Raw genomic sequence first — 12196 nt, 5'->3', positions numbered from 1 at the left:
GCAAGGCTGGAGCTCCCCATTTCCCCTGGCCCCAGGCTAGATGCAATTCTCAGGCTGAGGGCCCCTGATTCCGCTCCCAACTCCTCTGTGTGTCAAGGAGTCTGGGAGCTCCTGGCCTGGCCTGGCCTGCCCCAATCCTTCATTCCCAACTCCTCTGTTTGGCACCCCAGGGACAGCTGGATGCCCAGGGCTCTGGGAACCCCAGCTTTGGCTTTACCACATCTTAGACTTTCATTCTCTCACCCAGGAGCTGTGTCTTGGTGCTTCCCTGAAGCCCAGCACCCGCCTCGAAGTGGCATGGGATAAGTGCAGTCAAGCACTTTCATCATCTTGCCTCCCCAGCTGTTGTGTCTGGAGGAGGGCGGGGGGTGGGAGGCAAACAAGGTCCCACATTATCCTTCTGAAACTATAAGCTAATATAAGCTCTTTCTCTCCCAAATCACTTTTGGAAAGGCATTTTATCACATCGACAAAACAGAACGAATACCCTGCTATCTCCCTTCACTCATTACCAAGGTCTGTGGACAGTGCTTCCTAAGGGTCTTTCCCTTTAGTCTACTATCCATGCCAGCATCCAGCTCTCACCTCACTCACCCATCTGACCTCCAAACTGGTCTGCCTGCATCTTCACAATCCCTCTCCCACTCAACAACCAGAGTAGCCTTTCCAAAAAGCAAACTCTGTACTGTGTTGATTACTTATGTGACCTTAGAACATAGACCAGAATCTCTAGTGTGCTACTCTCCTCCAACTTCCTCAGACTTGCCACACCCTCTTCCTTGACACATCTCCACCCACTCACCTCCCTAATTCTACTAACACCACAGGTTTTACATCAAATGTCACTTTGACAGGCATCTCTTCCCCATGTCTACATATCTACTGCCATAGCTATAAACTCATATGGTTCCTTTTTCTCTTTCCAGATTTTCTCCCAGCCTGTAGTCATACAATTGCTAGTGTAAATATCTCATCATTATCATCCCCAAAAGAGTACATTCTCATGTCTGTTTGAATCACCATTGTATCTCTGGGAGCCTCATACAGTACAACACAGAAGACCAATTTGATAAGTATTCTCTGAATAAGTTAACAAAACTGGTCAGATCACAAAGGGCCTTGAATACAAACCTTATAGCGAAATACATAAACAGGCATGCAAGCACCCAAAACACCCCATCCTGAGTGACAATACTGAGGAATGCACATGAGGTCTTGTAAAGTGGGATTACCATGTGCATGTGTTTTGCCAAAAACAAGTGTTAGCCAAGTTCTCAGTAGTGAAGCAATACGTATAAAGAAAGTCAAACTTGTGAACTGATCTCAGGCCAGGTACAGCAGATTTGCTTTAGTACTCAAACAATGAGCCACTTCCAAAAGGGAAGAAAAATGACAATGAAGACCTTTCAGTCTGGGCATATTTATTAATTTATTCACTCATTCAGCAGCACTAAGAGAAGCTTAGGCCAGGGAGTCTCTGGTCTGCCCCCAAGCCCCAATAGCCAACTTCCAACCACCAGACCCTATTGTAGCCCAGCCTGGAGAGTGACACAACATGTTTTAGCCCCTCTACATCCAACAGAAGTTCCATGCCATGACAAGGGAAACACATACAGATGTCCAAGCAACCCTTGTGAACCACCTGGAAAGACATTCCACTCTTCTGGGGCAAAATTAAGCACACTTTGGTATGCCCACTTGCCACACCTGCCATTACCACACCTCCCAACACTTCACTTGCTCACACTGCAGCTTAGAGTAGCATATGGCTAGAGAAGGTGGAGACACATGAGTGTGTCTGCAGAGCTTCAGTGTGTGGTGCTCGTAACTGTGTGATAAACACGGAGGGATACAGAAGGAACAGACACGGCTACAGATTGTCATTTGATAAATCTGTGAATAAATGAACTAATTCATAGATTTAAGTATCATAATGCCCTTTAAATAGAACACTACGATTCGCTAGTACACAGAACAGGCTTGAAGCAAACTACTGGCTGAGCCCTCCCTTGCCTCCCAGCCTCCACCCACCAGAACCCCTTCTACTCCTACAGATTTTCATCAGTGAGAACAAATGAACTCCCTTAACAGCAGAACACTTTACAACACAGGTGACTTGACTGCCACAAATACAATAGAGGACTTACTGTATAATTCCATTTATATGAAGTTCAAAAATAGGTAGAACAAAGCAATTGTGTTAAGATAGTGCATATCTGGGGGGGGGGGGAAGGGGGTTACTCCAAGAACATGGAGGGAAGGGGGCTTTCTGGAAGCTTGGTGATGTTTCCTCTCTGGTTTAGACAGGAGCTCCACATACGTGCTTTCTTCATAACAACCCATCATGCCCTACCCTTAAGTGTGGTTCATTTTCTTAGAACTACATTTTGCTTTTAAAACAGTTGAGAAACAAGTAATTAAATAAAAACTACAACCCCTAGCGGTCCTCAGAAGCCAGTCAGAGTACAAGTAGCTTAGAAAAATGGCTTCCTGTATTTCACTGCCCAGACCAATACCCATACCAATTCATAGGACCCAATAGGCAAGCTCTTTGTAGTTAACAGGTACTCACGAGGCTTTGACGAGCAACTGATCTCTCTCCTGGAGCTCACGCTTCAGAGTTTCCACTTCCACCTTGAGTTCAATGTTCTTCCGGAGGAGATAAGGTAAGAAAAGACACAGTGTAAGGTACACGATGGTAGGCAACCTACTTCTGGTCTGAACTGGCTATGCCACACTTAAAATAGCAGATGCTAGAAACAAAACCCTCATTAGTCCTGAGGCACAAAGAAAAGGGAATTATTAAGTACGGGTGGTCTCAAAAGAAAGCCCTGGATTCCTAGAGACTTGGAACAATTATGTAAATGTTCCAAGTGTCTAACAGCCAGAGCATTCAAATATCTAGACATAAATGTCATACAAGTGAGGCTGATTTAAAAATTGTTTGCCCTCCGCCAGGCAAATTTACAGTTTGCTTTTCCCATTCAAAGGCAATTACTTCTAGTTGTTTACAATCACACATGTGTTGTTGCAGTGGAAATGTGCTCCAGACTTAAAAAAAACTAAACTAAAATAAAACTTGTGAATGGATAAATGGGAGGCTGCAGCATGGCCTGTCTTATTTCAGATTGATTTCAGAACATTCACAGAAAGCCCCAGCTAATGTGGGGATTTGTCTCTAAAGGACATCACAGCATCAACCATTTTCTCCTTAAGGTTTTGAAACAAAGGAAGTTGCACATGGCCTAGGGCTCACAACTCACTCAGGAGAACAAAAAGACAATCTTTGGCAGGTGGCGGTCAGTGGGAGGCAGCAGAGTAGTAATGGGCTTCTCATTAAGCCACAAATGCAGTCCAGACAGAATGTACAAAGAATTCACATGGTGACTTGGGTACAGCCTGCAAAGGACTGCTATTAATCCACAATTTCTCTGAATTCTCCATCTTATTATTATTTTTTTTTAATAATCTTCCCCACCACACTTGTATTCTAAAAATAATAACATTTTCATAAAATTCACAATCCAAAGAACAGGCCTCATTCCTTCCCACCAAGTGGTCCCTGAGAAAGGAGCACTCCAGGCAGTGGTGCAGCCCATACAAAAGGCCTTGGAGGCCTTCTCTGAGTAACATGGCCCCTTCCCAGGAGGAGATATCAACAAGTCAATGGACACTCGGTTATTTACTTCAGACACTTGAGTGCTGGTAACAGACTAAGGACACTGAATTCAACATGACAGACCCAGGCTCTGCCATCATGAGAATAAAGCAACTGGCAATGTGACCCTGTGCCTGTCCTTAGATGGCATAACACAGGGATAAGAAAGCAGGAGCTGTGACTGTCATATCTGACACTGTCAAGAAGGACCAAGGGGATTCCATGACTTGAATCAAATAAGCACTAGGAGAAGCCTGTGCTGCTTGCTTCACTGTCAGATGCAAGAAGTCTACCTATAAGGCAGAAGTGTTTTCTAGAAGAAATGTTCCTTTGGGTATCAGTGAAGACCCTGAGTGCCAGTGCACAATGTCTTCAAGTGTGCCTCTGTGAGAAACACCCTCCAAGGCTTGGGTTCCTCCACCAGTTCTCACAGAGCAGAGTGGAAGTGGGGAGCAGACAGTGTGTTCTAGGAGTGGGGCTTGTGCATGAACCAAGCATGGCTAGCTAGCACGTGTAAGTTCTCCATGCAAAGTATCTATCTCAAGCTCTATACGTGTGTGCATGATGACAGCCATTTTCAAACCAAGAGTTAGAATGTCTTCAACACACAAATTGGACTATTATAAAGCTATAAAAGAAAGACTCAAACAGCTCTTAAACTACTTTTGGAAAACACATCCACAAAATCATTAAATAAAAACTGCAAAATGCAGAACAGAACATGCTGGGACTTATGCAAAAGGGGGTTACACACAGAGATTTATGTAAAGTTTTACATAAAACTCCTCTGTACAGACCATCAAAAGCACCGGTTAAACCCAGGGACCCAGGGATCATAGTAGAGCATCTTCTCAGAATGCATATTTTAGTGTTTTTACATTCTGAACCTGAAGCACACACACATACACAAAAGCTTGATGAAGAAAATAATTAAACTACGCCATCCAGTCAGTGAAAAGGAGAAGAGAAAGTAATACACTAAGGTGGGCAGATCAGACAAACCCATTGTGTAGCACCATGACAACAGGCAAGTTAATGACATTCCTCAAGCCTCAATTTCCTCACTATAAGACCAGGATAATCTCTACTGCCTGGGACTGTCTTGAGAATCAAAGTAAAATGACCAATGTGTAAGAGCTCCATCAAGCTGTAGACCCACTGGGCAACAGACAGTCTGACATTCTGCCACCTGAAGTCCTGAGATACTTGTCCACAGTGCACAGTGTGCTTTAACCACTGGTTCCCCTTGAAATTCAGACTGCATCACCACTGCCTCCAAAAAGAGGCTATCCTCTTTGTCTTTCTGCCCTGACAGTGTAGGAAGAAACTGCCTTCCATTATAAGAGAGCTTTATCAGCTCCTGTAGGCTGCAAAGGGCCCAGAAGAACAGTATGATCCCTTTTCAAGAGAACCTATGTGGCAAGCCCCATCCCCACCACTGAAAGCCCAGAAGAGCTCCATTCCTCCCTTCAAAAGTTTGCACCAGCACACACATCAGAGGGGAGAAGATGCAATAATTCCCAAGCCAGGGGCTCATCTACCAGCAAAGCTAAGAAATAGGCACCTCAATACTATTTGGACTCATGGCATCTCTAGAAAGCCAAATTCTTTTTACAGCTTTTAGAAACAAAGTCTGGTTATGGACATAGACCTCCAGGTTAAGAAGAGGCTTTTTCTGATAGTTCTAAGCAAGCACACAGGGATATAAGAGTCAAACTGAAGAAAATCTGACCAGCCTAACTCTGGACGGCCAGAGTCTATAAAAGCCACTGATGGTGACTGTGCAGCAGCGATTGCTTGCTGGAGGAGCCATCCACCCCATTTGTACCTGTTACCCTGGTTTCATCTAAACAGCACTTCACTGTGGAAACAAGCCCAGAGCCACGGTGAGTGGCTAAAAGTTACTTCACTGGTAACGCTACCTTTCAATTCCAAAGGTATTCTAAGGTACCACTGCCTAATTATAAAAAGACAACTGAGACCAAGACTGTGAGTCAGAAATCTGATGTCAAGAAGATTAAAAGACTGCCTTTAAATCATACACCTGTTTACTGAGGTTGCCCTAGCATCATGTTACTTCCCATAATCAATCCAAATTAAACAACAACAGCTCCAGCTGTTCATGCTAACTCTGAGAACAAATGGCAGTCAAATGTCTTCCGGGAAAAACTATGAGCAAAGACAGAAGCCAAAAGTGGGTATTCACCGTCTTATAGATGTGCTCGGTGGGGCCAGCAAACTCCTGCTGCATCCTCTCCTCAAGGAAGTAGATCCGGAGCTTTAGATTGAAGTTCTCCTTCTTCAGCTCAGTGATTTGCTGCAAAGCAAGTGCAGAACATTCACCTGGAGTACAGCAACTGGGCCAAATGTCAAAAAGAGCACTTACCTTGGTTGCAATAATACCAATCCACCAGGGCAGGTGGTTCCCATAAACCACACATGGGACAACCTGAGCATCAAAATGCCGATAGGAGTAAACAAGTAAAACGATGCAGGACTCCCTGTCACTGAGCGAAGAGACCAGGGATGGGGAAGGGGAGAATGGATGAGGATGAGGAGGATGGGGAACATATGATAGGATTGGATAAAAGGAAAGAGTAATAGAGAAATGAAGAGGGAAAGGAGAAAAAGATCTCAAGAGAAATCAATACAAGTAGAACAATAAGTCACTGTTACATAACTTTACAGTAATAATGACTTAGATGAGAAACATCATCACGTTAAATGGCATCAGAGGACAGACCACCAAAGAGCAGAACATTCAAGCTCAACAGATTGCACACAAATGCCTTACCAGTTACAAAAAAGAAGAAGAAGAAGAAGAAGAAGCAGCTTTACAATATGGTAATCTCATAAATACCAACTTAATCAAGAAAGTACAACTATTATCACCACTGATAGATCAAAGCCATGTCATGGGCCTCCTGAAATAAGCCACTGAGAGCAAACAATTCATCTAAAGGACTCTAGTTTTCAGTCATTAGCCCAAATCCCACCAAGGAGACTCTAAGTTGATGGACTATGGAAAACAGTAGACCTGAATTCTCCAAAAGCCCTAATGACAATCTAGTACAAATGATAGGGGAAGTCTTCTAAACAAACTAAAGTTACCTAAACAAGACTGATAAGCATAACGGAGGACTCTCAAATGTTAAAGTATATATTACATATGGTGATGATAACTTGGGAAAATGAGGAAAAGAAAACCCTTTATGTTAAGTTGTAGTACTATTACTGTCTAGGAGAGTGTCCTAACAAAGAGAATCATACCAAAGCACACAGGGTGCTACGAGGTGATATCGGCAACAAAGTAAGATGGCTAGGGGAGGAAAAGGAAGACACAACAAATGTAGGACAGTAACTGGTGAATGGTCAATGATCTATAATTACACAACTTTTCTCTAACTGTGAAATTTGTCGAAATAAGGGGGTGATACTATTACATGAGATGCTATTTACTGATAGGATACAATTTGAATGAGAGGTGGGGTGCCTTTGGTGGTCCTGTGCCAAGGTGTACCTGTAAGAAATTATGCCACAAAACAGATCTAGGAAAAGAGCTTTATTTGGGGAGGGGAAAGTGAAAGGCCACCTAGGAGTGGGGATATGAGGGAGAAATGGAGGAAGACAGACAGACAGACAGACAGACAGGGAAGGAGGGAGGGAGGGAGACAGAGAAAGGGAATGAGAGAGACGGACATGAGAGAGAGAGAGAGGACAGAGAGGTCTGGGGTGGATGGTGGCCCTTTATTTGCAGCACCTAACACATGTGGCACAACTGGGGCAGGTGATGACTAGGGCGTAAAAATAAGAAGCAGGCCAGTGAGAATAGCTGTTTACCAACATTCCCTAAGACTGAATTGTGTAAACAAGCATTGATCTAGATAACTGAAGCCTCAGCTCTACCATATTACAAGGCCAAAGATCATACCAATAATATCATAGCTAGGCTCCTATCCTGGTGGGACTCAAAACAACCTGATCTGCCTGGTAGGCCTACTGACTATGGGAAATAGCTAACATTCTGATTCCTTGATCCAGCATTCTGAGCAAGCTAACAAAAAGACAAGCCTAGCTCAAAAGAGACATTAACCTACACACTAACTTCCTACGTCAAAACGAACACTACCACTGTACTTAAACTGCTAAATATTTTATTTTTAAAGTCTTCCCACCAACCTCACATTCTGCTTCTTTGCTTCATGCTTTGAATCTTTGCCTTGTTGGGGGGGATGGGAAATTTTTCACCTCAGAACTGTAGTCAGGAATGACAGAAGCACAGGTAGAAAGGACTTGAAATGATGAGTGTAGAAGGAGTGTTGAACATTAGAATGACCTCAGCACAAAGAGTCACAGCAGAAAGAGTCACTTCCTCTGTCAATCCATATAAGATGCCACACTAACAAGCACAAGAATCAAAAACATGATCATGCACATGCAGAAAAAAAAAATTACACAAACCCAACTGCCATTTGGGGCAGGGGTAATCAACTTAAGTGAAGATTCTTAACAAATTCCGGGATTACAAGACTCTGTTTAACAAAGTATTAATTCTCTTGAAATTTACTTAAAGACTTAACACAAATCCAATGAAAATACTACCTGAGATTTTTGTAAATCCAATCAAGTTAATTATAAAGTTTTCTTGAAACAGTGAAGAGCCAGATGAGTTGAAGCCATCTTGTAAGAGATGAATGCAATAAAGAAGGCAGGAAAGACTGAAATAAGCCCTTCTAAACATGGCCACCTGAGTTCTCTCATCCCTTCTAAACATGGCCACCTGAGTTCTCTCATCCCCTCTAAACATGGCCACCTGAATTCTCTCATCCCCTCTAAACATGGCCACCTGAATTCTCTCATCCCTTCTAAACATGGCCACCTGAATTCTCTCATCCCCTCTAAACATGGCCACCTGAATTCTCTCATCCCTTCTAAACATGGCCACCTGAATTCTCTCATCCCCTCTAAACATGGCCACCTGAATTCTCTCATCCCTTCTAAACATGGCCACCTGAGTTCTCTCATCCCCTCTAAACATGGCCATCTGAATTCTCTCATCCCTTCTAAACATGGCCACCTGAGTTCTCTCATCCCCTCTAAACATGGCCACCTGAGTTCTCTCAAGTAAATGACAGAAATCAAAAGATAAAGCAAGCTGCTGAGATGGCTCAGCAGCTAAGTGTGTCTGCCACCAAGGCTGGCAACACAAGTTTGATACCTAGAGCCCAGACAATAGAAACAAAAAACTGTCACAGTATTCTCTGACCTCCACACATGAACTGTGGTGCACACTGCCCATGCACGTACAGTAGATAGATAAATAGATAGATAGATAGATAGATAGATAGATAGATAGATAGATAGATAGATGAATGAATATGTGAAAGGGAGAAAGTTCCTTTCAACAAAATGTATAAGAACTGGATATCCTTTTATAAAAAATAAAATAAAATAAAAAAAAAACTCATCTTGACTGAAATTACACCTTAAACAGAAGTTGATTTAAGCTAGCCCACAGATCTAACTGTAACACATAAAATAATGTGATTTTTTTTTCTTCTTTTAGAAAAAGACATGAAAGAAAATTGTTGGGCTCTAAAATAAGGAAAACAGTTCTTTAGATATAACACTGAAGGCTTGATACATAACCGAAAAAAATCAATAAATTGAGCTTCATGAAAATTTAATCCTTGTTCTGAAAAGCAGTGCTAAGAGAATGAAAAGACAAGCTGCACTCTGGGAGAAAATATTTGCATATCATGTATCTACATAGGAATTACATCTAGAATACATAATAGTTCTCCAAATGTAATTGTAGGAAAACAACCAAAACCCAATTTTATTGGAGGAAAAACAGGCAAAAGATTTGAGCAGAAAGTTCATAGCAGAAGATATGAAAATGGTAAGCAGGCACAAAAAGAAAGAAAGAAAGAAAGAAAGAAAGAAAGAAAGAAAGAAAGAAAGAAAGAAAGAAAGAGAGAAAAGAAAAGAAAAAAATTCAACATCCTTAGCTTTTAGGGAAATATGAAATAAAACTACAATGAGAAGCATGTCTATTACAAAGGCTAAAACTATTTTTTAACAAAAGCAAATGCAGACGGAAATGAGAAACAAGCAGAATTGTCACTCTCTTTATGGGATGCAAAATGGAACAGCCACACCAATGAACAGTTTGGCAGTTTCTGACCAAAACCTACATTTACCAATGACTGTATTCATGCCTATTCATTCTAAAGAATGAAAACCTATGCTCACAAAATATGGATACAAGGAGTTACTGGAGCTTTATTTTTAAGTAAGCGTCAAAAGCTGGAAAGATGTCAAATGTCCTTCAAAACCCTAATGGAGCCGGGCGGTGGTGGCGCACGCCTTTAATCCCAACACTTGGGAGGCAGAGGCAGGCAGATTTCTGAGTTCGAGGCCAGCCTGGTCTACAGAGTGAGTTCCAGGACAGCCAGGGCTACACAGAGAAACCCTGTCTCGAAAAACCAAAAACCAAAAAACAAACAAACAAACAAACAAAACCCTAATGGATGAACAGTTACACCAATAACTTGAAACAGCATCAGTAGCTTTGGTATGCAGACCATGAGTGGCTTTCAAGGACATGCCACCAGAAAGAAGTCTTTCCCAAACAGTACATTAATACATGCTTCCATGTATGTGATATTCCAGGAAAAACAAAATTATGGGGATAGAGAAAACAGAACATTAGTTGTCAGAGGTTTGTGGCAGAGAGTGCTTGATCACAGAGACAACACAGGGAATTTTTTTTTAGTTTTTACTATTTTACTGTTGTACATGCTAATTGTGGTCATGGTTACTAAAGCTTAGAACTGTACACTTAGAAACATACACAAACATTTAAAAAAATCTATAATCATATATATTATTTTTAGGTATCAGTATTAGTTTCAGGAACATACAAGTCAAAATTCAACACTTAAAACTCATCAGATTTAGTTTATATAAATTATATTTCAATAAAGTTGAATAAGGTAAGGCTAGTCTATATTATAAATTCCAGGCCAGCCAGCCAGGGCTACACTGAAAAAAAATGCTTCCCCCCCCCCACCCCCCCCCCAAAAAAAAAAAAAAAAAGAAAGAAAGAGACAATTAACATAAGGCAACTGAAATAGGAGTAGGAATGGCTACACTTGGACTTTAGCACATCTTCACATGCACACAGTCATCAGGCTTCTTGCTCAAAAATTTAAAAATATTGTTTTTTACGTGAGTAGTGTCTGTATTACACATGTATGCATGTCCAGAGACCATAAGGGAGCACCATATATTTCTACTACTCTGCCAATTCCTTTGAGACAGGGTCTCTCTACACCTGGACTCAGATAGAACAGAAGCCAGCAAGCCCCCATGATGTTCCTATTTCTGATCACCTTGAAGCTGGGTTACAGACACCTACTTTCTAACCTTGCCCTCTTGTTAATAATACTTAGGGCTTCAATTTTGTAGTTAACGAGAACAGCATAAGAAACAATTGGAAGGTTCATTAAAGCTCCTTTTAAATGTTTTAAGAAAACAGCATGTAAAACATTTATTCAAACAAAAGTCTATCGTGCCAGATGCTTCCTATAAAGAGAAACCTTATTCTATTACTCAGCTACAATAAAATATTTATGGCAGTTGCTTAGAATGCTCACATTGTACATAAAACTAAAATTCTTAACAACACTTGAAAGAATACTTGTCCTATTTATAAAGAAGTATCTTTAAAAAAAGTATAAGGGAAAAGCAAATATGCCTTCATAAGGTCATGCAAATGTCAAAAAAGGCCCAAATGAATAAAATTCAACACAACACTATCTTTCCAGCCGGCTGGCCAGATGGCCAGTCAGTTCTCTGTCTAACTTCACTTCCTCCCAAGTTTTCTCTGGCTGGACTGATGACTCTTGTGGTGTTTTCATACCCCCAGTTTTCTCCTCATCTGAGCAACACTGCACTGACCCACTGCTCACCCACCTTACGTCTGTCAGGAGAGAAAACATCACCTCATGCATATTTGTCTGAACACAAGAGGAACACTTAGAAAGATCTACTCATGCCACTCTTCTGCCTGAACCCTTCATTGTTTTGGTGGTGGTGGTGGTGGTGACGGTGTTGTTTGTGTTTGGTTTTCCCATCATACTTACATTCAAGTATGTCCCAAAGCACTATATGATCTGGCTCATGACACATCTGGGGTCATCATCTGCCCTGTTCACAAAGGCCCAGCCTCACTGGCCTCCTTTCTGGTCCTCAAGCCTCAGAGCTCTTCCTGCTGCAGTTTTGTTACCTCCGTCTCATCCTTTTCACTTTTCACCTGAGCTTCAGCATCACGGCCAAACAATAAGACCTCTAGTGGCCTCATCTGACCAGCCACCAAGCCGCATTCTGCTACAGCATGACCTCTTCACAATCTACATTTATCTTACTTATTCACCTGTTTCTTCTTCATGGTCATTATGTAAATTTAATCCACCTCTGTGGAGCAGGACCTAAGTCTTCATCAATTCCTCATAGTTAAACACTGTGTCAAGA

General features: G+C 41.7%; 1 protein-coding gene across 13 annotated transcripts in view; it reads right to left on the bottom strand.

Annotated features, from left to right (window-relative positions):
* Nucleotides 1-12196, bottom strand: part of Cdk5rap2 (CDK5 regulatory subunit associated protein 2) — a 176080-nt gene that overhangs the window by 146114 nt on the left and 17770 nt on the right. For all 13 annotated transcript variants that reach the window (XM_076934786.1, XM_034503416.2, XM_076934784.1 and 10 more), the window contains 2 exons: nt 5865-5975; nt 2573-2649 (listed from right to left, as the gene is read on the bottom strand). In XM_076934786.1, the coding sequence (XP_076790901.1) occupies nt 2573-2649; nt 5865-5975 (188 nt within the window). The remainder of the gene's footprint in view (nt 1-2572; nt 2650-5864; nt 5976-12196) is intronic.

The sequence above is a fragment of the Arvicanthis niloticus genome, chromosome 5, assembly GCF_011762505.2.
Source record: "Arvicanthis niloticus isolate mArvNil1 chromosome 5, mArvNil1.pat.X, whole genome shotgun sequence".
In the NCBI taxonomy this organism is placed as follows: domain Eukaryota; kingdom Metazoa; phylum Chordata; class Mammalia; order Rodentia; family Muridae; genus Arvicanthis; species Arvicanthis niloticus.
Note: the sequence above shows the minus strand (reverse complement) of the source record. Positions and strands in the feature narration are given on the sequence as shown.